This window comes from Streptopelia decaocto (assembly GCF_964273445.1).
Source record: "Streptopelia decaocto genome assembly, chromosome: 7".
Classification (NCBI taxonomy): Eukaryota; Metazoa; Chordata; class Aves; order Columbiformes; family Columbidae; genus Streptopelia; species Streptopelia decaocto.
The window spans coordinates 67,486,048-67,509,139 of record NC_138661.1 but is presented as its reverse complement, the minus strand read 5'-3'; the positions used below and the strand labels follow the sequence as shown (position 1 = coordinate 67,509,139).

General features: G+C 52.7%; 5 protein-coding genes across 6 annotated transcripts in view; 2 read left to right on the top strand and 3 right to left on the bottom strand.

Annotated features, from left to right (window-relative positions):
- Positions 1-1,320: 1,320 nt before the first annotated feature.
- Positions 1,321-2,274, top strand: LOC309442470 (olfactory receptor 8I2-like; the record flags this gene model as incomplete). The annotated part of the gene is made up of 1 exon (XM_082058336.1): positions 1,321-2,274. One exon carries the CDS (start codon positions 1,321-1,323, stop codon positions 2,272-2,274), a length of 954 nt encoding a protein of 317 aa, XP_081914462.1.
- A 2,419-nt stretch (positions 2,275-4,693) lies between these two features.
- On the bottom strand, positions 4,694-5,799 carry LOC309442989 (olfactory receptor 5J3-like; the record flags this gene model as incomplete). Its single annotated transcript, XM_082059426.1, has 1 exon — positions 4,694-5,799. The coding sequence occupies one exon, from the start codon at positions 5,797-5,799 to the stop codon at positions 4,831-4,833; it is 969 nt and encodes a 322-aa protein (XP_081915552.1). The 3' UTR covers positions 4,694-4,830.
- Positions 5,800-9,154: 3,355 nt separating this feature from the next.
- FEN1 (flap structure-specific endonuclease 1) lies at positions 9,155-13,215 on the bottom strand. 2 transcript variants are annotated; one of them, XR_014184717.1, is made up of 3 exons: positions 13,136-13,215; positions 10,656-11,940; positions 9,155-9,904 (listed from the first exon to the last, which is right to left on the bottom strand). XR_014184717.1 is itself a non-coding variant. In XM_082059423.1 (2 exons), the coding sequence occupies exon 2, from the start codon at positions 11,937-11,939 to the stop codon at positions 10,791-10,793; it is 1,149 nt and encodes a 382-aa protein (XP_081915549.1). In that variant the 5' UTR covers position 11,940; positions 13,136-13,215; the 3' UTR covers positions 9,520-10,790. The 2 variants fall into 2 exon arrangements, 1 of the variants encoding a protein (XP_081915549.1); XM_082059423.1 differs by having other exon boundaries at positions 9,520-11,940.
- A 13-nt stretch (positions 13,216-13,228) lies between these two features.
- TMEM258 (transmembrane protein 258) lies at positions 13,229-14,215 on the top strand. The gene is made up of 4 exons (XM_082059445.1): positions 13,229-13,330; positions 13,518-13,627; positions 13,760-13,934; positions 14,088-14,215. The coding sequence occupies exons 1-3, from the start codon at positions 13,328-13,330 to the stop codon at positions 13,884-13,886; spliced, it is 240 nt and encodes a 79-aa protein (XP_081915571.1). The 5' UTR covers positions 13,229-13,327; the 3' UTR covers positions 13,887-13,934; positions 14,088-14,215.
- Positions 14,216-17,284: 3,069 nt separating this feature from the next.
- The window catches only part of MYRF (myelin regulatory factor), a 50,788-nt gene continuing 44,980 nt past the window's right edge, over positions 17,285-23,092 (bottom strand). The window contains exons 19-27 of the mRNA XM_082059407.1: positions 21,830-21,915; positions 21,178-21,336; positions 20,248-20,353; positions 20,063-20,148; positions 19,463-19,550; positions 19,104-19,178; positions 18,878-18,980; positions 18,221-18,295; positions 17,285-17,490 (exon numbers count right to left, since the gene is read on the bottom strand). Of these exons, the coding sequence (XP_081915533.1) occupies positions 17,404-17,490; positions 18,221-18,295; positions 18,878-18,980; positions 19,104-19,178; positions 19,463-19,550; positions 20,063-20,148; positions 20,248-20,353; positions 21,178-21,336; positions 21,830-21,915 (865 nt within the window). The 3' untranslated portion in view covers positions 17,285-17,403. The remainder of the gene's footprint in view (positions 17,491-18,220; positions 18,296-18,877; positions 18,981-19,103; positions 19,179-19,462; positions 19,551-20,062; positions 20,149-20,247; positions 20,354-21,177; positions 21,337-21,829; positions 21,916-23,092) is intronic.

The following is a 23,092-nucleotide window of genomic DNA, read 5'->3' as shown; positions in this document are numbered from 1 at the left end:
TTTTTAAATTCTCATGTTACTGTAGTATTTGTACCATTAAAAAAAAAATCTACATTCAAATGTAGATCTACATTCATAAAGCTAAACAAAGAAAAGCCTAATTAATGCCTCTGTTTTGTTCATATGGCTGAAGCTTCCCACATTTCTGCTGAGATGAGAAGAAGATTCAGAATCAAAGCTTCTGCTCCTCTCTGAAGTCTTGCACAAGTAGCTCCATCTGTACTCGGCAATACTTAAATATTTTTATTATTTTAAATAATTTATTTAGTATTTAAATACTTTTAAATATTTAGCATGTCGAAGCTGTTTAAGACATGATGGTTCACGTTACGAGCTGGTCACCACCGGTTACCTCTATGGGATGGAAACAGGCACCTCTAGGACACAAACCAGTTAATCCCAGTGATGGAAGTGTTGTCAATAGAGAGAAATTCGTGCTTCAAGGATAAGAGTCATCCAGACGGAGCTACGCCTACGTCTCCATGACCAGGTGACGTTGACCAAGAAGATCTGAGGTCAATAAAATAAAACGGGTGGTGCTGGGACTTAATTCTTCCATCAGATAATCCACCTGCGGAGGGGCTGGATGAGGGACATGGTGGGAATAACCAAGATGGAGCTTTGAAAAGTTGGGCTTGGATATGTTGTTCTATGATTCTGTTATACGATATGATGTATTTTACCACCATTAGGTGGATTTTGGAGTGCGTCACAGCTCAGCACAGTCGTTGGAAAGGGGTGTTGGAGGTAACAACGCTGCTCCAGCCCTGAGCAGAGATTTTTCTTCAAAAGCTGATAATTGTAGGAATTAAAAATCAACACCAAACCCCAAACCGATTGCAAGTGCGTGGCTTTGTCTCATGAGGAAAAGGCTCCTCCAGAGCTGGTGAGGCCACAGGAAAGCACTGATCCAGTCTAAAGAAAATAAGAAAGAAAGATAATCCTTAAAACGTCCAGAAATCAGTGGTGAGAATCTGAATTGTCTCTGTTTTCCACATTTTGGCATGTGTTTATTTGACTTCATTTTTTTACACTTAAGTAAATACTTTGATATTTCTTAGTGTATCATTAGTGCAGTCCATATAAATCACGGAGGAATTATTCCCTTTTAAAATCCGGCTGCGTCATTAGCTCCTTCACCTCTTTGATTTCAAAACTTGGATTAAAAGCAGAAATACACTTTGTATTTTTCTAAAAAGAACACACCATTTTCTATTGCATTTACTTTATGGATTAAACTCCAGTGTTTCCACAGTATTTCTCACTCAGGGATTTATTTCAATGAGCCATTTTATTTTGGTGCAAATTCACCTTACAGAAATGACGGACGGGGAAAACCTCACTGCTTTGTCCGGCTTCATCCTCTTGGGTTTCTCTGATGCCCCAGAGCTCCAAACCACCCTATTCACCATTTTCTTATCCCTGTATATTTTAATGCTGCTGGGGAACCTGACGATGATCCTGGTCATCAACACCGACCCCCAGCTCCACACCCCCATGTATTTCTTCCTGACCCACTTATCTTTCATAGATTTTTGCCTTTCCAGCGCTATCGTCCCAAAGGCTCTGGAGACCTTCCTGATGGGCCGAAGCCACATCACTTTTTGGGGTTGTTTTGCCCAGATGTATTTGTTCATTGCTCTGGCCATCTGCGAGTGCTTTGTGCTGGGGGTGATGGCTTACGACCGATACGCGGCTGTGTGCAAGCCTCTGATTTATGCCACCACCATGAACAGGGCTCGTTCCTATGGGATGATGGCGTTGGTGTACACCATGGGCTTCCTCAGCTCTCTGCTCCACACCGGCCTGGCGGGGACATTGTCCTTCTGCCGGGCCAGGAGCATCAACCACTTCTTCTGCGACCTACCTGCCCTCCTGAAGCTCTCGTGCTCCAGCACCCACGTAAATGAGATCCTGCAGCTTTCTGATGCTGGGTTTAACACCTTGGGCTCTGCCCTGCTGGTCCTGGTGTCCTACGCCTACATCCTCCACACCATCCTGCAGATCCCTTTGGCCAGGGGGAGGCTTAAAGCTTTCTCCACCTGCGCCTCCCACCTGGTTGCCATCACCATCTTCTACATGCCGGGGACTCTGGCCTACGTCCAGCCTCGCAAGGCGAGCTCACAGGATCAGGCAAAGCTGGTTTCAGTGTGTTACACCATCCTGATCCCCGCCCTCAACCCCTTCATCTACAGCCTGAGGAACAAGGAGGTGAAGGGGGCCCTGAGGAGGCTGTGGGTGCGAAAGCTGGTGCCACATCTACCCAGGCTTTGAAAAACGCGTTATTTGCAGCTCTTTGGTGCTTTGGAGTTAACGAAGTTATTGGTCATTAGCGGTCTGCTTACAGACAAGGAGACGCAAGGGTATGGAGAACCAGCATAACGAATTGTTCTCTGCAAACAACTTCAGTTTAATTGTGGCGTGAACCTTCAATTATTAATCAGAAGAAGTGTCAGTGCTTTCCTAGCAAAACGGAAACAGTACCACGATGTTTTGTGTCTAGATTGTGTTAAATTAAAATATTGCCCACAAAATGGATGCTCAAATTGGAGGTAAATAATTACTAACATTTCTGTTGCCTGCTCAATAATATTTTTTCCCAAATGAAACTGAAGAACTGAGGAGCTGCTCAAGTCAGTGATATATAGAGAAATGCTATATGGCCCTGAATCTCTGAATTCTTTCTAGGAGCACTATTAGGCCTGTTCTTACAAAGGTTTTGCCGAGGTGCCCATCAATGAGGTCCCTTCATAAGGGCTGCGAGTGGGAAATATTAATAGCGGTTGTCTGCAGAAGAAGGGCCTGAGAAGGCTTGCAGGATACAGCCAGAGGCCACCCTGTCACAAGGGGCTGGTTTATCCAAAATAAGTGACCTTGGCAACAGCAGGGCGGAATGTGACCATCCAGGTCATGGTCAGCTGGGACCTCAGGTGCAATTTGTGACCAAGAGCCATCAGGAAGCCCAAAGCCGTGGTGGTGGCTCTGGGGACATGGAGTCCTGCTAGCAACTTGTCATGGGCACACGTGTGTCAGCACATTAGAGAGCATGTCCCGAACAAAACCTTCTTGGGTTGTCTTGTCTTTACATTTAGTGACCTTCTAATTTTTGGGTGCTCAGTAAGATGTCCAGGCTTTGTGTGACAATCCCTGAGCCACATGGGCTGAGTTATGACTCTTCTGTATGTCATTGTGTGACTGAGGTGGAAAACACTCCCAAGAGAACAGTACGCAAAGGTTTTTTAACGTTTAATCAAGCTGCACATTTTGTGTTTAACGAGCTATACAATTTCTGTAAGGACATGTAGGGACGCTGTTGCTTGTACAATGCTAAAGTGAATAAATTATATGTTTTAAAATAAATACCTTTGTAAACCGCGGTCTTCCTAAAAGAACCATAATGAATGAGCACAATGGCAACGAGTTTGAATCAGCTTTAAGCTGGCATGAAGTGAAATTATATAGAGCCTTTAATCCAAGTTTCTGATGGAGTTTTGATGAGAAGTTGAGGCATTTGGACAAGTTCTCCGGGAGATGGAAAAGGTGAGAGCTGAAGCCCTTTATTCTGCATAACTCAGAGGAGGGAGGAGAATCGCTGACACGCAGCAAAGGGGCTCATTGCTCCTTTCTGCTCCGTCCTTCCGCCCTCTGTGCATCGGGACACATCAGAGGAGCCTGGACATGGCGCTTTAACAGTGTTTAGGGTAAAAAAACCCAGTTTTCCTCTCCCTGAGACACCTGGGAGTGTGATCACCATAATCACCATGGTCAGCAGCAGCTGGGGCGCCCACCCACACCCTCTGCCCAGGGCTCAGGGCACTAGTTAAGCTCAGCCTTTAACCACTTTTAGAGCTGTGCTTGGTCCTGGTCTATATTGCACCATGGAAACACCACAAATTAATGCAAAGCAAAACCCCCTTGTGTGCAAGCTGAGGACAAAGCAAGCTCTCAGGGAAGGTAAGTGTGATATTTTCTCTTAGGTTGTGGTTCCTATGGCCAGCTGGAAGAAATCTTGCTAGGACTATTTATGTTTTAACTATGAAAAAACCCCAATGTCTGAACTAATTCAGATGCAGCCATGTGCAAATGAACATTAAGCGACGGGTGACCCCCTCTGCTCTTTGGGGACCGGGCATCGCAGCTCTTATTGCTCTGTTGTCTTGAGGAAGAGCCGGCAGGGAGGAAATACCATTTACAACCACCCCATGGCAAGAGAATAGCGGGAAAACAACACTTCTCCCTAGCTAGTTATAGGAAATCCCACTGACCTCCTTGTCGACAGGGAGAAATATCCCTCCCAGCTGCTGCTGCTTCTCCCAAAGCAGCTGTGAGGTGCCAGATCACAGAACTTACTGCTCTCACCCCCCGCTTCTCCTTCCTTTCCTCAATTCTATGGCACATCCCTCTGGAAGCAAATGAGATGGTATTTTTTTCCTTGTACTCAGTCCAAAGTGAGGTGTTTTTTTTTGTGTTTTTTCCTTCTTTTTCTTCTTTTTTTTTGGGTATACCTTGCCAAAAGCCTCCAGTCCTCCTTGAACTTGCCTTGGAGGAATCACTGCCTGAACCAGTGCAGCTTCTTAAGTAGCTTGAGGGGGAAATACCTTATGAGCTTATTTTTACCACCTCCTATGATATCGCATCATTTCACAGAAAGAAACAAACAAGAGGTGACAAGGAAATATTTATCAGAGGCTTTTAATGACAGGATGTTTGTTAAATGGAGTCTCTGCAGATTTTAAAGCGTGGTTTGGATTTGCTGTAAACGCATGTGGTTCTTTACTCCTCCACAAGAGGAGTAAGGACTATTTGAAATAGGAAGAAATAGGAGTTTTATCAACGGATTGGGGTCAGTTTGACCAGCAGGCAACTCAAAACCATGTTCTTTGTGGTGGCTTTTCTGAGCGCATCCCTGACCCCCGTGTTCCTCAGGCTGTAGATGAGGGGGTTGAGCATGGGGACGATGAGGGTGTAGAACACGGCGGTGACCTTCTCCATGTCCAGCGAGTATCTGGAGCCCGGCTGCATGTGGCTGAGCCCTGCGGGGACGTAGAACAAGGTGACGGTCAGGAGGTGGGAGGCGCAGGTGGAGAAGGCTTTGTGCCTGCCCTGGGCAGACCTCATCCTCACGATGGAGAGGAGGATGTAGGCGTAGGAGACGACAATGACAAAGAGCACAGACATGGAAATGGTCCCGTTGAAGGCCACGAGCAAAAGCTCATTGAGGCGGTCGTTGGCGCAGGACAGTTTCAGCAGGGGATTGGTGTCGCAGAAGAAATGGTTGATGATGTTGGGGCCGCAAAAAGGCAACGGCAGCAAGAAACACGTTTGGATGAGCGAGTTCAAGATCCCCCCGACGTAGGAGCCGGTCACCAGCTGAACACAAACCCTCCTGGGCATCGCAACGGCGTAGAGCAGCGGGTTGCAAATGGCCACGTAGCGGTCGTAGGCCATGGCGGCCAGCAGGAGCACCTCCGTGGTCACAAACAGCAGGAAGAAGAAATGTTGGGCGAAGCAGGACGAGTAAGAAATGGTTTTGTTGTCCACCAAGAAGCCCATGAGCAGCTTTGGGGAGAAGACAGAAGAGTAGCAAAGATCGACGAGAGAGAGATTGCCGAGGAAGAAATACATGGGGGTGTGCAGCGGGGGGGTGGTCTTGATCAGGGCGATCAGCCCCAGGTTGCCCGTCAGGGTGAGGAGATAAATGATGAGGAAGATGAAGAAGAGAGGCCGCTGCAGCTCGGGCTCGCTTGTCAGGCCTCGGAGGATGAAATGGGTCAGCGTGGTGGCATTGCCATGAGCCATGTTATCCTGCTCTGCACTAACGTGGCTGTTGGAAGGAGGAAAAAAAGGGTGAAATGGGAAAAAGCAACAGCGTGGCTGGCATGGGAGGCGGCTGGCAGGGGAGGCTGCTACCACCAGGGCTCCGTTCAATCATTGATTAGAAGTACAAAGCTTTGATACTTGAGATAACACCTAACCACGCTCAGGCTCTCAGCAAACCCTTGCAGCTCACCCCAAATCCTTCAGAAACGCTGTTTTGTCCTAATTCTCTTAATCACAGGGCTATGTTTTAAAAAATCTTTTTTTTCACTTAAAAGTAAAAAAATTGAGCGCAGTGTTGTATCATTTGAAAAGCGGAGAAGGCGTGAGGGATTTGCAAACTTATCATCTCGTGTCACCAGGAGGCAGAAAGGGGAATGTGTTGAATGTTTCCTGGGAGAGGATGAGCCGGGAGCCCCGAATCCCCGCTCTGCTCCTGCTGGACCTCGGCTGCTCACACCAGCCTGGGACCCCAAATCTCCTGCTAAATAGCAAGAATAACCTGATTTCTGTCAATATTCTCAGTCAGGTTCCAGCGCAGAGGGAAACGTTCCCCCCAGTGTGGCAAATCGCGGTTAAACGGGGTTTTATTACACTGAGTTTTGTATCTGCGCCAGCTCAACTATTATTGACGCGCTTTTCCCCGCTCGCCATAGGGAACACGGCACTTTCAGGCAGCTCCTCGCACCCGTGGGGCTCAGGAATGAATTATACCTGATGTGTTATGTGTTTAATAGAAATCTGATGGCTGGATTCATGGGAATCCAGGAGGTGAGGAGGGGAAAAAAGTAAGAATCGCTTACAGAAGGCTCCTTATAGCAGAAAGAAAAGCAGTGCCCTCGTTTCCAGACCACACAGCACTTTAAATACAGTGTTTTTTTCTAATCGAGCCTCCTGGTCCCCATTCCTCACTTGCAGACATTGGGGATCCTTCACGTGCCTGAGAGACTCTGGTGTAAATAGTAGAATGGGCATTAAACAACAATAATATCAGAGTGATGAACAGCAGTGGAAATATTTGCTTAGAATAGAAAATGTGAGAATAAACCCCACCTGGTAGTGAAAATGATCAGAACCAGAAGGCGGCGGGAGCTGGGGTGGTACCGGGGGGAAGAGCAGGGACGGAGGAGCTCGATGTGAATTACAGGAACCAAACCTGCGTCCCTTCACACCATGTGGATCATCCCTCCCATTTCCCTCCTTCAGCAGGGGCAGAGGAGAAACGATTTCTCCGCAATATTCAGACCGAATGCTCTTGCATTTGAGTTACCTTGCTGTGCTACAAAACTTGATATTTCTTATTTTTTTAACTTATATCTCTGTAACAGGCAGAGTTTTCACTTCACAAATATTTCTGAGGTTCCAACATATCAGAAATAACTGGTCGGATATTTCCAGGCTTTGGCTGCAGCTGCTTTTCCCTTCCACTAAATGAACTTCTTTTCTTTTGAGAACATCCCCCCGTACAAAAATCCACGACAGATCCACCCAGCCCGAGCGCTGCAAACGAGGAATAATCTGGGGGCAGAAGCAGAAGGTTGGTTGTGGTTTTGTGATGTTTTTAGCCCTGTTTTAGAACAAGCATTGTGGTTTTGCTGTGGCTACGGGGCTTTGTGCGGCTCCACAGCACCATCCTGCTCGTGTCTTCCCTCTGCACTTTGTGGATGTTCAGGGCAGAAAAGCAGCTTTTAAAATGTTTTTTGCAGCGGTTTTGTCCCAATAAGATGTTGCTGCACACTAAGAAAGCCCGAGGATAATGCCTAGAAATTCAGGTGTGTAAAAATATACGGTTCAGGTATTTTCTGCTAGTGAGTTTTTGCCTTGAGACCAGCAAACTCCTAAGTTTGGATGCTGTGGGGTTTAATTTTCCTCTAGATTTGAAGCCCGATCCCGCAGTCCTGCGTGATATCACTGTCTGACCCACCTTCTGGATGCACCTTTTGTGATGTCCACACAATCCTAAGGCAGAAAGAAGAAACACGACCCGTTTTCCTCCATTCTGCTGATGGTTCCGATGCTTCCGAGGGAAGCGGCTCTTGCAGAGGTGACACAAGTGACACTGAGTATCGTGGCCCTGGATTTTCAACCAGAGATGACGCCGCTGTCCCCAAGGGCTTGTGTGGGGGGGATGGCGTCCGGGTTTATTTATCTCTTTGGCCATCGGGGCTAAAATCCCTCCAGTATATCACAGCTGAGCACTGAGGGATCATTAGAAACTCTCAGAAGAGTCTGGAAGAAGTTTGGACTCAGGTCCTGTCCCCCTCCGTTAATTGCACAAGGCTCCTTAACCTTTGTTTGCTCTGTGGTGATGAAGAGGGGGAGGAATTTTCATCTACACCGAGCCACAGGTGGGAAAGAAGCTGAAAAAATGTGCTAAATAATGTTTAATGGGATGCCAGGGTCTGGAATTTATGCTCCTCTTTGGCCTGTGTGAGTTTAGAGCTTCACTTAAACTATGTATTAATAGTCTGAGCAGTTGAAAGTGTGAATGCTGGAACCAAGGTCACACACGTACATAAATGGTTTCTCTCCCTCAGGTTTTACAGTCTGGACTTAGAAAAAACTGATTTCTCAAGCCGCAGCTACAGAAAATGCCCCAAGGAAAAGCCTGAGGCCGAGGAAACGCTCGTCCACCCCAAGGTATAAATCATTTATTCCAGTGTAACAGCATAAGCCGAGCCTACGAACACCAAACCCTGTTTCTGTAATCATGCTTGATTTTACTTTGGGTTCATTAGAGAAATTCTATTAATTTAAGGGCTGGTTTTCTTTGTGTGCATCCCCTGAGAAAATGTTCCTTTCAGTAAATTAAAGGTACCTGAAAAGGCTGTTAAACTCTATTGAAAGGTTTCCTCATCTGGCTCATGCCTTGAGGTATTCTTGGCACCGTAATAACATGATATATAATAATGTGATGATAAATTAATTGCAGTTCAGGTCAGCAAGAAGCAGTAGGACAAAGGACTTTGCAACGGGGCTCAGGCTGAAGACAGTAAGTTTGCAGTAGATAAAGTGTCTGAACCGCTGCGACTTCCAGGTGAGTGTCAGTGAAGGGTTAGAGAGATCTCAGAAACAGCAACATATTTTAATTAATTTTAATTAATTTATTTGAGATGTGTTTATCTTCATCATTCAGAACTCAAATTGTAGATAATCTGTGTATCATAATGATGTGGAGCCTGCTATATATCCTACTATCGAACACATAGTATAGCCTAATATATAGTGTACATATTGTACACTAGCAGTAGTAGAGCTTTCTATGGGTTGTAATAGTGTAGGAGTAACTTACCCTGGAGTAAATGCAGGTGGAAGGTGCATGAGAGAGGAAAACGAGACACTTAAACCATCTGAGCAGGTGGAAAAACCCACGTGGCTCAGAGTGACAAGAGGTGATGAGGATTCGGGGCTGAACGCACAAAGATTCACAGGCAGAAACTTTGTTAAATGTAGAAACACAGAGCGGGTGAGAAAACATCCCTCACATTGATTTTTAAAATTATTGTTCCCTGCAGTGATTTCCTGGCTTTTTGGGTGCAGATTCTGCAAAGAACACGCCGGGTAAGCAGCAGGTGTGGTGACGCTTGTATCGATCCCAAAGCTGCAGCTGCCCTGGCTTCCTCCTGCCAAAATAGCTCCAGTTTTGGGTTTGGGATTAAGGTTAAACCAAAACCTGTGAAACCCACCTGACTGGAGAAGCAGATGTGTCAGTTTTGGGCGCTCAGCAACTCAAGCAGCTCCACACGCAGCACCTGCTGCTGTTCCTTGTGCAACATTGAAGAAAATTTTCTGATGGGCTTCAAAAATCACCATTATTTTCACAATGTTAATTTTATTCCTCTGCGAAACAAGCCCGGCTGCTTAGCAGACTCACAGACCTTTGATGTCCACCAAACATCCAAAAGTTGCTGTTAACACCAGGATTAAATCTTGAATCTTCTGTTTTCAGGCCTGTGCTCGAGCCCTGGGCTGTTGTCACTAACAAATTTCCCTGGAAAACTGGGATTTTCTTCCTCACCTTTACCAACAAGGTTTAAGCCGCCTCTCCAGAGAATGGGAAACATCAGATTTGTGTATAAACTTTATTCTGAAAACAAAACCAAGCACATCGCTTTGACAAGAGGAAAAGACTATGCAAAATACACAATAAAATAAAGTAAGAAAAAAAGGGGACAGTGTCATTCTTTCCTCAGGCCGGGCCCTGTCTCGGGTGTGTGACAAGCGGATGGATCACAAAATCAGGGAGGGAACGGGTTGCTGCTTGAGGTTTAGTAATAGTTTTATTATTAACCATAAACCAGAATCCAGCAGCAAAATCAGGCCAGAGCTCTAAGCTCAGCCCAGCTGTTCTTAGCATATGCACTAACAGGGGGCAAAAATTTGCTGGAATTGGGATTAAAACTCATTGATTTTCTTTTTGACACAAAGAGAAGCAAGTACACTAAGGGAGGGCAGAACCCAGACCTGATCCCTGTTAAAGGGAGACATTTACCTCGTTATTTCACATCTCCTCCACAACTCCTGCCCACATCGCCCCAATTTCTCCTCGTACCCATTTCCTTTTGGCTGGAGTGCGTCAGGCAGAAAGATCTCTTCATTACCAGCTCCTGCTGCACTCCTGAGCTGTTCAAATTGGATTTTCTATTAATATATCAGAGACTGTGGTTGTGATCAGCGTCTCTCTTTAACTGCCGGGTATGTTCTGCTCCCTGTGGCCAAAGTTTGGAACTGCTGAACGCCGCTCCCCAGTTCCTCACCCCCCAAAACCCCCAAACCGCCCTCGTTTCAGGTCAGTTCTCCCCTCGCTGCGTGAGAAGAGGCTTCTCAGATTCACTAACCTTGTTGCGAAGCACTCGAGCACCATCCTCCCTAGTGCTAACATGCGGGACAGAAAAAATTTGTTTGTTATCAGCCTAAAAATTCCCGGTTAAGCATAAACCCCCCGCGCGGTGGTTTGCGCTCAGCCGGTCGGGTTATTTTCCCTTTTTGGCCTTGGTGGCCGTGGCATTGTTGGTCTTGGCTTTCTTCTTGGCCGAGCCCTTGGTCTCGGGCTCCTTGCGCTTGGCCGAGGTGATGGAGCCCGTCACCTTGAAAAAGTCGTCGAGCCGGCCCTGCGTGCTGCCCTGCCGGCTCTTGCTCAGCCGCTTCACCCCGTTGCGGATCCGCTCTTCGTTGAACTGTTTTTCCCCGCACATGAAGCGGACGAGCTCCTCTTCGTTGGGCTCCGTCCACTTCAGCTCCACGGCATCGGGGTCGACCACGTCAGGCTCCAGAAAGAGCTTCTGGGCCTCTTTGTGCAGCCAGTTCTCGGGCAGAGGGTATTTCTTGGTGTCGATCTGCTGGACAATCTTCTCGATGGTTTTGTGCTCCTTGATGAGCTCCACGGCGCGCTTGGGCCCGATGCCGCGGATGCTCTCGCAGTAGTCGCAGCCGAGGAGGATGCACAGATCCACAAACTGCTCCCAGGTCAGGCCCAAGTCCTGCAGGATGCGGTTCAGGTGGAACTCCTGGATGGGCAGCTTCTTGGTCTCGCTGGCCGTGAGATGCCGCATCAGGACGGGGCTGCCGAAGGTCAGACAGTCCATGTCTTCCGTGGCAGCCGCGTAAACCTTCCCGGCCTTCACCAGGGCAGCGCAACTGGCTTCTGCCTCCCCCGGCGCCTCCAGGTAGGGGATCCCCATCAGCGTCAGCAGCTTCTTGCACTCGTCGTTGTGTTGCTGAGTCACCTTGACCAGCCTCTTGCTGTACTTCTCGATGTTGTTCTCCTCTCCGGCCTCCTGAGCCTCCTGCAGGTGCTTCTCGGCCTCAGCCCGACGCTCCGTTCGCTTCGCCAGCTCCCCCGATTTCAGCTGGGGGGGTTTGCCGTCGAAGACGTAAACGGGTTTGATGCCGCTCTCCACCATGCGGATGGTGCGGTAGAACATGCCCATCAGGTGGCTGGTGGTCTCGCCCTCCTCGTTCTGCAGCACCTCGGCTCCCTGCCGCACGGCGATCAGGAACTGGTAGATGCTCATGGAGGCGTCGATGGCGACCTTGCGGCCGAAATAAGACTTGATGTCATTCTCCCGGATGGCCCCTGGAGCCACGTCCGCAATGAGCTTGGCCAGGCCATGGATTCCCATCCTGGGGAGAGGAAAAGGGGGCGCTGGGGTCAGCGTGTGGGGTGCAGGGGGGGAGTGCTGGGCTGTGGGGCAGCACCCAAGGATGGGGGACCAAAGGGAAGTGGCTACAAACCATCAGCCCACGGGCTGCACCAGCTGCTGCCATCCTGCCCCCAGTCTCAGCCTCCCCCAGCCAACACAGACCCCTCATCCCCCCCTTCACCTCAGTCTGCCCCAACTCACAATTACACCCTCATCCCCCCTCACCTCAGTCTCCTGCAGCCCAATATTACACCCTCAGCCACATCATTACCCCCTCCGCACCTCAGCCTCTCCCATCACCCTCCCCTCTCCCAGCCCCATTGTGACCTTTCACCCCTCCACCCCTTTCCAGCTGTTTCTCAGCTTCACCATTACCCCCGCCCCCCCATCACATCTCCCAGCCGCAGCCTCCCCAGCCCTGCCATTATCCCCTCTTTTGCCTCCCCCAACACACCATTCCCTGCCCTCCTTCCATCATTCCCCCTTCTCCTCCCCCTCTGCTCTGCCCTGGTGACGCTGCATCTGGAATCTTGTGTCCAGTTGTGGCCCCTCAGTTCCAGCAGGACAGGGAACTGCGGGAGAGAGTCCAGCGCAGGGCAACAAAGATGCTGCAGGGAGTGGAGCATCTCCCGTGTGAGGAAAGGCTGAGGGAGCTGGGGCGCTGGAGCTGGACAAGAGGAGACTGAGGTGGGACTCATTCATGTTTAGAGGTATCTAAAGGGTGAGTGTCAGGAGGATGGAGCCAGGCTCTTCTTGGTGACAATGGTAGGACAAGGGGCAATGGGTTCAAACTGGAACACAGGAGGTTCCATTTAAACATGAGAAGAAACTTGTTCCCGGTGAGGGTGGCAGAGCCTGGCCCAGGCTGCCCAGGGGGTTGTGGAGTCTCCTTCTGTGCAGACATTCCAACCCGCCTGGACACCTTCCTGTGTAACCTCATCTGGGTGTTCCTGCTCCATGGGGGGATTGCACTGGATGAGCTTTCCAGGGCCCTTCAGCCCCTGACATTCTGGGATTCTCACCCCAGCCGCCATTATCCCTCCCGGGTCCGCCTCATCCTCGCTCAGCCGCCATTATTCCCCCCTCCCTTCTCGCCTCGTTCTCCCCTCAGCCTCCATTACCCCCCAGACTCCCCTCAGCCGCCGTTTCCCCCCGGTCCCACCGGCCGCCATTACCCGCCGTTCGCTCCCGCGCTCCAGCCGCAGTGCCCGCCGGGAGCCGCCTGCAGCCAATAGCGAGAGGCTCCCGCTCGCCCCGCCCACCTATCCCGGCGTGCCCCGCGCCCGCTCGCTTCCTTCCGCTTCCGGCGGCGGGAGCGGGAGGCGACGTGTCGGAGCGGAGCGGAGGGGGAACCGCGACCTGGCGACATGGTGGGGACCGGGGCGGCCACAGGGGACCGGGGCGTGGCAGGGGACCGGGGCGGCCACAGGGGACCGGGGGGTGACAGGGGACCGGGTGGTGACAGGGGACCGCGGCTGCGGTCGGGAGCCGGAACTGGGGCCCGCGGTGGGGGCCGATCCAGGCCCGGTCCCGCTCACCGTGTCCGTGTCCCCGCAGGAGCTGGAGGCCATGAGCAGATACACCAGCCCGGTGAACCCCGCCGTGTTCCCGCACCTCACCGTGGTGCTGCTGGCCATCGGCATGTTCTTCACCGCCTGGTTCTTCGTGTATCCCCGGGCTGGAGGCGGGCGGGAAACGGGGAGGGGGGTACGGGGGAAAATGGAGGAGCTGGAGGGAAATGGGGGGCAGGGGGTCCCCTCCCCTTGGCCGCCGTTCCCACCTTGACCCCCGGGCCGCAGCTATGAAGTGACCTCTACCAAGTACACGCGGGACATCTACAAGGAGCTGCTGATCTCGCTGGTGGCGTCGCTCTTCATGGGCTTCGGCGTCCTGTTCCTGCTGCTCTGGGTCGGGATCTACGTCTGAGGCCCAGCCCGCGGAGCGGCCGGTGCCGCCCGGGAACGTCGCGCTGCCGTGAGCTCCGGGTCCCCACGCTCTGCGGGGGGCGGGGGGGGCGGGCGGCGTCACCAGCCGCTCTGTGCGGAATCCAGAGCCGCATTCAGGACGTGGAAATGGTTCCCAGCGGGGAACGTTGTCTCACCAGCTCCATCTCTCGTTCGCTTCCAGGTGTGGAGCCCCAGAACCTCGTTTTGTATTTCTTTTCTACTTCAACAACAAAACCTGTGTCAGGCACGGACCGTTCTCTGCCAGCCCAGCAAACCAAACCTGAATAAAACTGGATCCGTGATGCACAAGGGTTTGTCTTTTAGATATTTTTTTCTAAACCACTTTGATATCAGCAGCTGGGGATGGCCCCCATGTTTATCACAGATTTCCACATCCGTGTACGGATGTTTCAGTGTCACCTCGTGCAGCCAAACTCCGGGAATCGAGCACTTCCCGCTTCTTCCTAATCCTGCCCCACCTCCCTAAGCTCGACCTTTGTCACCATCGTGTTCCCACACCCTTTTTTCTGGCGGGATGTGCCTGTTCTCATCCCGAAACAGCAGCTTTGTGGTGCTCCCTTTATTTACGCCTCGTTTATTTATGGCGTGCCTAACTATTTTTAGAGATAGCTTTGAGTTTGTAGCCCAGCTTTTCAAAGCCAAATCTCAATATCTGAAATTCAACAGGTAAAGTCCGAATTTGTTTGGGAAGGAAGTCTTCCCTCTGCAGTTGCCCCAACCTCTGAGATGTGAGTAACAAGTGCTTTATTTTACTACCTGTTGGAAAATATGCCCCGTAGCAGCCGCAGCCTGTTCTGACCTGCAAGCTCCCGCTGATTAACGACACCGCGGTTCCTCCATCGCGTGGGAAGCACTTTTATAACTCCTGAACTGAGAAAAACCTCTTGTTTCCGAGGGAGGAACGTGCCAGGAGCCGCCCTTGGATACAAAGCAGTATTTATATATTTATTTATACGGGCATATTTACCTCCAGCATAAAACAAAGTCTAAATAAGCCAAACAAAAACAACCCAAAGTGAGGAATCCAGAGATTCGGCACTCGAAATTCAGCAAAATATAAATATAAATCAGAAAAGAAAGGAGGGAAAACCACGCTCGTTCCCCACAAATAAAAACCGATAATCAAGAATAACCTGCTACGAATGCGACTCTACAAACTCGCTGGCAATATACAGTGATTAAAGCTGTGACAGCAACATTTAAACCAAACAAATTAGTGCTTTACTTGTTGTTTTTGCTTAATTCTCGCAGCGGTGGCGTAGTCTCTATTTACAGGCTTTAAGCTCTAGCGGTAGGACAGAAAGTTTGCGAATTTGCTTTTGAAACAAACTCCGAAACAGCCAAAGTTTGGCCTCGTTTCCGCGCTCCTTTCCTGCCAAGGGTGTTGAGAGAGACGATGAAGCGTCGAGTTTCCAGCGAAAAGGGCGGATTTGCCCCAAACTCCGGCTCAGCGCTCCCTCCGTCCCGTGCAGGGCGAGGCCTGATTGTTAATTCTCGTGTTACTGATTGGGGATGGGGAAATGCATCTTCAGTTTGGGCCGAAACGCCTTTTTGGGGGGGGGAAATCGATGTAAACGGCTGTTTGCGCAGGCGCAGAAGCAATCCTGCGCCTCTTCCGTCGTGACAAAACCCTTCGGAGCTCCTCGCTGCGCAGTGGCTGCTGGAACTGGCCTATGTTTTGTGACGCGTTTTAAGACAAAAGATCAATATCGTGATATTAGATGCTAAAAACTGCATTTTCCCCTGTTTTGGTGGCGGGGATTGCCGTCAGCCCGCGGCTGCGCAACAGCGCGCGTGGCTCAGGCTGGACTTCGCACTCGAGTTGTTCGTGAGTGACCTGGCCACCGGTTTTGAGGCACACGGGGGGGAACCCACGGGTCCCTCGCAGTCCCATTTAGCAGAAAAAAGGCACTAAAAGCTGTTCCTGTCGCCCTTCAGGCACTTGGTTTGCCGGGGGCATCGTAAACCCCATCGCAGGGACACCCGAGAGGCTCCATCTCCTCTCAGGCTGCTGCTCCCAGTGCGTTTCTGGCAATTTGATTGATTCTTCCCCCTCCAGATGTGTTTTTTACCTCGCAGTGGGACAAGATGTACGTGTGGGGGGGGTCAGGGATGAAGATCTGACCTGAAACCGCCCTAAAAACAAAGCGGTTTTGGCAGCACAGATGCTGCATCCTGTTGGTGTCACAGGGAACCACGGAGCTGCGGCCGCTTTGCTGCAACGAGTTCTGAGCTGCGGCGACAGGAGAGAAAACTGTCCCCAGAGAAGGGAGAGGAGGGTCCTGGGAGGAAGAATCTCTCTGGATTAAAAAAAAAGTCCAGCTCAGACCTCAGGACCTGGTTTAGGCTCAGCCTCCAGAAATGCTGATGTCACCTGGAACCGGGTCTGGCACGTCCCAGCTGAGCTCAGTGACCACGGTGGTTCCCTGTGCCACACGCGCAGCTCCGAAGGGACGGGATTACGAGACCCATTTACACGGCTTAAAAAATTAAAAACCAAATACAGTTCAGTAGTTTAGCAAGTTAAGAACTTGTAACAGTAAAATACCCCAAATAGACTCAACAAAACTGCTTTGCAAGTGACAATGAGGGCCCGGTCGCTGCCGTCCCCCCAGCGGGGACCCGATGGCCGGGGACGTGGTGAAGCCACCTCGGTGTCCCCAGCTGGGCTCTGCCGGTGGCCTCGCTCCTGCACATCTGGGCAGAGGTGGCCGCAGTGACCTGAGAACCGACCAGGTGGCCAAATATTAAACAGGTCCCACAGCATGAACGCAGGTGATTTTTCTCCCGAGTGTCCCCACGTGTGGCACGGCCTCCGCAGCGGCTTTTGGGGGGTTCTGGAGTCGATCCGTCCAGATTGGAGATGACGAAAGCGAAGAGAACAGCGAGGAGGGGACAGATGGGGCTGACGTTGAAGCTGCGCCTTCTCGTGTCCCCAGAGGACAGTCCGGGGTCCCCGGGGGTCTGTGGGGCCAATGGGAGGAGCAGCAACTCCAGTGTACGACTTCCAGTAGGACCAGGCACAGCGGCGCCTTTTCCAGGCCAAACTCCGGCGTTCCGCGCTGGGAAAAGGGCTCCAGTGTCGAGCAAATTCCAGTGTTTGTGAAGAAACTGGCGCGGCACAACGGGGACCAGCACGGGACGGAGCCACCGTCCGCAGCCGCTCCGGTGCGACGCTTCCAAATCCAGTGTCGCGAGGGGAGGGAGAATCGACAGGGGACACAAGCGTCCCCGTAAAGGGACAGAGAGGGATATTTGGGGTGGTGTGGGATGGTGCGAGGTGACCCCGGGAGGTCCAAGGGGGCCGGTCGTGGTTTTTTGTGGTTTATGTCCTACGTTCTGCGTGCGCTTCGGTGCTGGTGGCACCAGCCGCGACCAAACCAGCTCCACGTCCCACGGGGAGCCGGGGGCGAGCGGAGTGTCCCCAGTGTCACCAGTTCCTCTCTCCGGTGCGAGGGCGCTGGTGCTGCCAGGACTCACTCACAGAGCCAGTAGAACTGGAAATAATAGTCGGTGAACAGGCGTCCCAGGTGCTCGGGAGCAGAACTGCAGTTGGCTTGGCCCTGGGAGAGACAAAAACAGCTCATAGAGGGGAGTGGGACACATGTGGGGTGTGAATTATGCGCTGGGGCAGAGAAAAATCATCGTCCCGCTGTCTGTGTCACTACAGAAGGTGTTCAAGAGTACATTTCATATTAAAGCCGCCTTTTTGATACAGTCAAGGTTTTCACCTTAAGGCAGGGCTGTCAAACTCATTTTCACCAGGGGCCACAGGAGCCTCGCGGTTGCCTTCAAAGGGCAGAATGTAATTTTAGGCCTGTATAAATGTGTAGTACTTTCAAAAACAAAATTAATCTTCTATCAGTCTTTGAGAGGATATTTTTCATCTGTTTTTAAAAAGTTAGTAAGCATAAAACTGCCCATTTATAATGAATTAAATGTATTTGCTATTAAACACAATGAGAGAGAAAAACACGTTACCCGTTTGGCGGAGAGTTTATAAACATGTAGGCTGGTAGAAAACAGCACAGTGCTAGAACAAGAATACCAGTAAAACCAACTATTTGGGGTGTACTGGTACACTCAGAAAACATTCTAACCAGAAAGCCGAGCTGCCTGTGTCACTGTGGAAGGTGACAGCTGTGACAGGGCTCTCGGCGCAATGTGGCCACTAAACCTGCCATGGGGAATGGTTGGACTCGATCTTTTCCAACCAGAAAGGGTTTTGTGGCCGCATCGCTCTCCTGCTCAGCCCCGGACAAGAGGAAAGAGGCAGGAGGTGCTGGTACTCACCGGCTGCGCGATTCTGAAGTGGTAGGTGAACTCCCGGAAAGCCAACATGACCAGGGGCCAGCGGTGCGTGGAGTCCTGAGGAGAGAGGAGAGAGGGCGCTGAGCACCGGGCACGTTCTCCCTGCCGAGGAGCCACAGCCACGTGCTGTCGATGGGGGAACAAGGTCCCCGAGGGCAGAACGGGGCTGGATGAGCGGGGCCAGGAGAAACTCCAGGGGAGAAGGGTCTGACGCGGGTTCCACACGCACAGAGCTGCAAAATCCCGGCTTCCCCCAAAGAGATTTCGTTGGGATGCGTTACAGCCGCGTGTGCGAGCCCCCGGCCTGGGGCTCGTGGGGAGTTGGGCGGGATGGAAATAAAGGATCACAGAATCATTTAGGTTGGAAAAGCCCCTCATTGAGTCCACCTGTTCCCCCCACCCTGTCCCTGCACCCTGTCCTGAGAACCTCATGTCCGTCTGTCCAGCCCTCCAGGGCTGGTGACTCCAGCACTGCCCTGGGCAGCCTGTTCAATGCCCCACAGCCCTTTGGGGAAGAAATTGTTCCCCAGATCCAACCTCAACCTCCCCTGGTGCAACCTGGGGCCGTTTCTCCCTCCCGGCGGGTCAGCATCGCTCTGGGATGACGCGAGGCGCGTGGATTTATTTTCTGAGCTGTACCTGCGCGTCTGCGGCGTCGCTGGAGCTGTTGGTGCTGGCGCTGTCCTGGCACGGGTCGCTGGAGACGAGGCCGCAGAGGGAGACGGACACGGCGGAGGAGGAGCTGGGGAGAGAAGGGACGCTGACACCCCGCTGTCCCTCACAGGGACACCGCGGCCACACAGCCCAGGGTCCAGGGGACTTGAGGGGGACCCAAACACCCCAGAGACGAGCCCTGCGCACTCACTTCATCTCCAGGGTCAGGTTGGTGTTCACGGCCGTGAGCTGGCTCACGGGGATGCGGTAGGTGACGTTTCCAGCCCTGGGGACACAGAGAGAGCGTCAGAGCTCCCCGCAGCACTTCAGGCGGCTCCGAGATGGCCAGCACAGGACCCCAAATTTGTCTTGGGCTCAGACTTTAGAGGGAACAGCTTCCCAGGCTGCTTCCCCAGGTCAAGCACGTCACAAAATGCAATTTTGGGAAGGATGCAGAGCCCCAGCTCCTCTGGCCAAAAAGCAGCACAGGGTGAAGCAGAAACCAGCCCAAGGCTCCAGGAGCAGCTTCCCCCAGAGCTCCCGAGGGGCTGCAGCCCCGGCCCCGCTCACCTGCACGTCCCGGCGGCTGCGCAGTGCGGGGGCTGCATGGGCAGGTCGATCTCCAGGATCCGGACGGAGCTCAGCGCCGGGATTGGCCCTGTGGGGAGGAAAATGGACTATTTAGGAACAGCAAAGCAATGGCAGCTGGGGAACGCTGGTTGGACTCAATGATCTTGAGGGCTCTTCCAACCAAAGTGATTGTGTGACTCTATAAACCAGCCCTAATGCCATGTCCAGGCATGAGATGTGCCCCAGGCTGTGCCAGCTGCTGGGCATCAACACTCCTCTCTGCCGCCAGCACAACCGAATTTGTGCACTTATTCCTCTCGATCTGATACAGAAATGGCTGAGCAAGCCGAGATGGGGGTGAGAACAGAGATGCCGGTACAGCAGCCTCAGCAGGGAACCAGCAACTGGTTTATATGGCCAGAAAGGGCAGCGAGGAGGAGGAGGAGGAGGAAGGGCAGGGCTGGAGGGTGAATCTGCCTGCACTGGGAGAACTGGTGGCAAACAGACCACAGCGGGGGGACACAGCGAGATCCAGTGGTTGAGGAGAGAAGCCAGGACCCCAGTGCTGCTGTAGGGAGGGATCAAAGCGGGTTCACCTACCGTCGGTGCCGGGCTGCTCAGAGCGCGGCCGCTCGCTCGCCGGCTGCCGGGGGCTGCGCCGCTGCCGCTGACCCAGCGCCGAGCTGCTGCGGGGGAGCCAGAGCTGCGACACCGACTTGGCTTTGGCCTGGAGGTGGGTGAAGGGGGCGGAGGGGCTGGCGGCGGGGCTGCCGAAGCTCTGAGACCTGTCAGGGGTCTTGGGCCACTTGGTGTAGGAGGCGGCTTTCCCGGCCATGCCCCTGGATTTGGCTTTGATGTTTGTCACCGGCTGGAGGGAGGTCTGGCTTTGGTCTGCAGAGAAAAAGGGAGAGAAAAGTGGTGGTGAGAGGCAGAGGGAGGCCGGCAGCACTTGGAATCACAGAACCACGGGATGGGTGGGGCTGAAGGTCCCTCTGTAGCTCCCCAGCCCCACCTGCTCACGCAGGGTCACAGAGCAGATCACACAGGATCCCAGGGGGTTGAATGTCTCAGAGAAGGAGACTCCACACCCGCTCTGGGCAGCCTGGGCCAGGCTCTGGCACCTCCCAGCAAACACGTTTCTGCTCATGTTCACATGGAGCCTCCTTTGTTTCAGTCTGTGCCCGTTGCCCCTCACGCTGGTGTTGGGCACCACTGAACAGAGTCTGGTCCATCCTGACACCACCCTGAGATACTGATCCATTGATCACATCCCTCTCAGCTTCTCCAGCTCAACAGCCCCAGCTCTCTCAGTGTCTCTGCATCACAAAGATGCTCCAGACCCCTCAGCATCTCTGTGTCCCTGTGCTGGACTCTCTACAGTAATTCCTTGTCCTTCTTAAACTGGGAAGCCCAGAACTGGACACACAACTCCAGATGCGGCCCCAACAGGGCAAAGGGGGAGGATTCACCTCCTCGACCTGCTGACCGCACTCTTCCTCATGCACCCCAGGTGCCATTTGCTTTTGTGGTCACACAGGCATGTGAGGGAGCAAACAACGCTGCTCCTGACCCTGTGCTGGCAGCGCTGTGGACCCAGCGGTGCGGAGCAAACCCAACGCATTTTGAAGGAGGTGAGAGGGGCCGGGGACACGAGGTGGGACAGACGCAGCTCAGCGTTGTACCAGCATCTCCGGGGTGTCTGGACTGGTACTTACCCGTCCGGTTAGTGGCACGAGTGGGACTGGTCTCAGAGGGGACAACAGAGATGTTGGTGGGAGCAGCGGAGCAGCAGACGGAGAAACACGGGGGGCTGAAGCAGGCGAGCACGCCGGGGCCGGGTGAGATGAAGGATAAGTCATGTGTGTCCTCTGGGACTGCGGGGAAACAGCAGGGACACGTGGAGGGACATCGAACAGGAGCAGCGCCAAGTGTCCCCGACATCCCTCCCACGAAACCAGAGCCCCAGCACCTCCCAGCACGGAAACAGAACGGTCCTAGCACGGGGGAGCAGCCACGTTCACCACCCCGCGCCACGGCCCACAGAATCATTTTGGGTGGAAAAGCCCCTCGAGACCATCGAGTACAACCATTACCCCACCCTGGCACTGCCCCATGTCCTGAGAACCTCATGTCCGTCTGTCCAGCCCTCCAGGGATGGTGACTCCAGCACTGCCCTGGGCAGCCTGTTCAATGCCCCACAGCCCTTTGGGGAAGAAATTGCTCCCCACATCCAACCTCAACCTCCCCTGGCGCAACTTGAGGCTGTTTCCTCTCATCACTTGTTCCTGGGGAGCAGAGCCCGACCCCCCCAGCTCCAACCTCCTTTCAGGTGATTGCAGAGTCGGAGCCATCACCGCGTCCACCTACCGTGGTGCGTGGGGGTCCTGCCGCCGGTTCCGTCCGACGCGGCCGTGGATCGCACCAGCTGCGTTTTATCGACGTTCTGGCTCGATCTGAAACGCAGAAAAACATGGGTGAAAACCTCCAGCACGGGGTTCAACGGGGTCACTGGCAGAGAGACACGGCTGGGGCGGCGAGCGGGCGATGGAGCAGCACAGGGTGAGGAGCAGAGGCTGCAGTGAGCTGGGACAAGAACGGCAGGAGAGAGGCAGCAAGGCCTGGAGACAGCGAGGAGAGCGGAAAACGCCCCAGCAGACCGTGTGGCAGCCCCACGGCTGGCAGGGTGAACCCAGAGGGTTCAGAGGACACCAGCCACACTCCCTCGATGCTCGTGGTGGCACAGGGTGCGCTCAGTGCGTTTGATTCCCAGCAGCCATCTCCGGGGTGGATTTATACTCTCTGATCTCAACATATTAAGCCATAACGGGCTCCAGGCGCTCACCATCCCTTCCGGGAGGTGCCCCTTATCTCTCGGAGACAAACTGTTCCTCACTTTGTTGCTCTGAGAAACACACACCATCCCACCCAGCTTCACTCCACGGAATCTCGGTGGTTTCGCTGCAGCTCCGCGGCTCAGAGCTGAGGCAGATGTGGAGGGAGGAACCGCTGCCGGGGCTGCTTTCTCCCCCATCTGCACAGGAACCCTCAGCAACACGATTTCTGGGCACCTGTGACTGCCTATGGAGATACGGGATAACCCCAGGAGATATGTGATAACCCCAGGCCCTCTCCTTCAGGGGTTGTACCTGCCCGCTGAGCAGGAATTTGTCCTGAGTTCCTACCAAAGACGTGTAAGATTTTACCTGCCCAGACCCTCCCCAGGCCCAGGAGCGGCTCAGTTTGACCAGCCCCACGTTTTCCTCGTCCTGTGCCCACATCTTGTCTCTCCCCGCAGCACCGCTCAAGGTTTCTCACAGATAAACGGAGCTTTCACTCATTTAGAGGAATCAAAACACTTTGTCACCTGCAAGACTTCTCTTATTACATTTATTTCTCTTTCTAGTGGAAGGACACGCAATGCTGGGTCTCCTGGTGGGAATGTGGGCACCAGCCTCTGGAATTAACCCTCAGCCCAGCCAAAACCCTCACGTTCCCCCACTTGTCACCGCTCTCCCTGCCTGGCTTTATCTTGCAATTCCTTCTTTAATAGTTTCCTATGGAACACCCCAATGTGGAGCTCTTAGAAGAACAAATTAATTGCATTTTCCACTGCTTTTTATGCAGGGTTTT

Coding starts and splice junctions, on each gene's coding strand:
- FEN1 (XM_082059423.1), bottom strand. CDS start 11,939: ATGGGAATCCATGGCCTGGCCAAGCTCATTGCGGACGTGGCTCCAGGG.
- TMEM258 (XM_082059445.1), top strand. Junction 13,628..13,759: donor TTCACCGCCTGGTTCTTCGT/GTATCCCCGGGC, acceptor CCCGGGCCGCAG/CTATGAAGTGACCTCTACCA.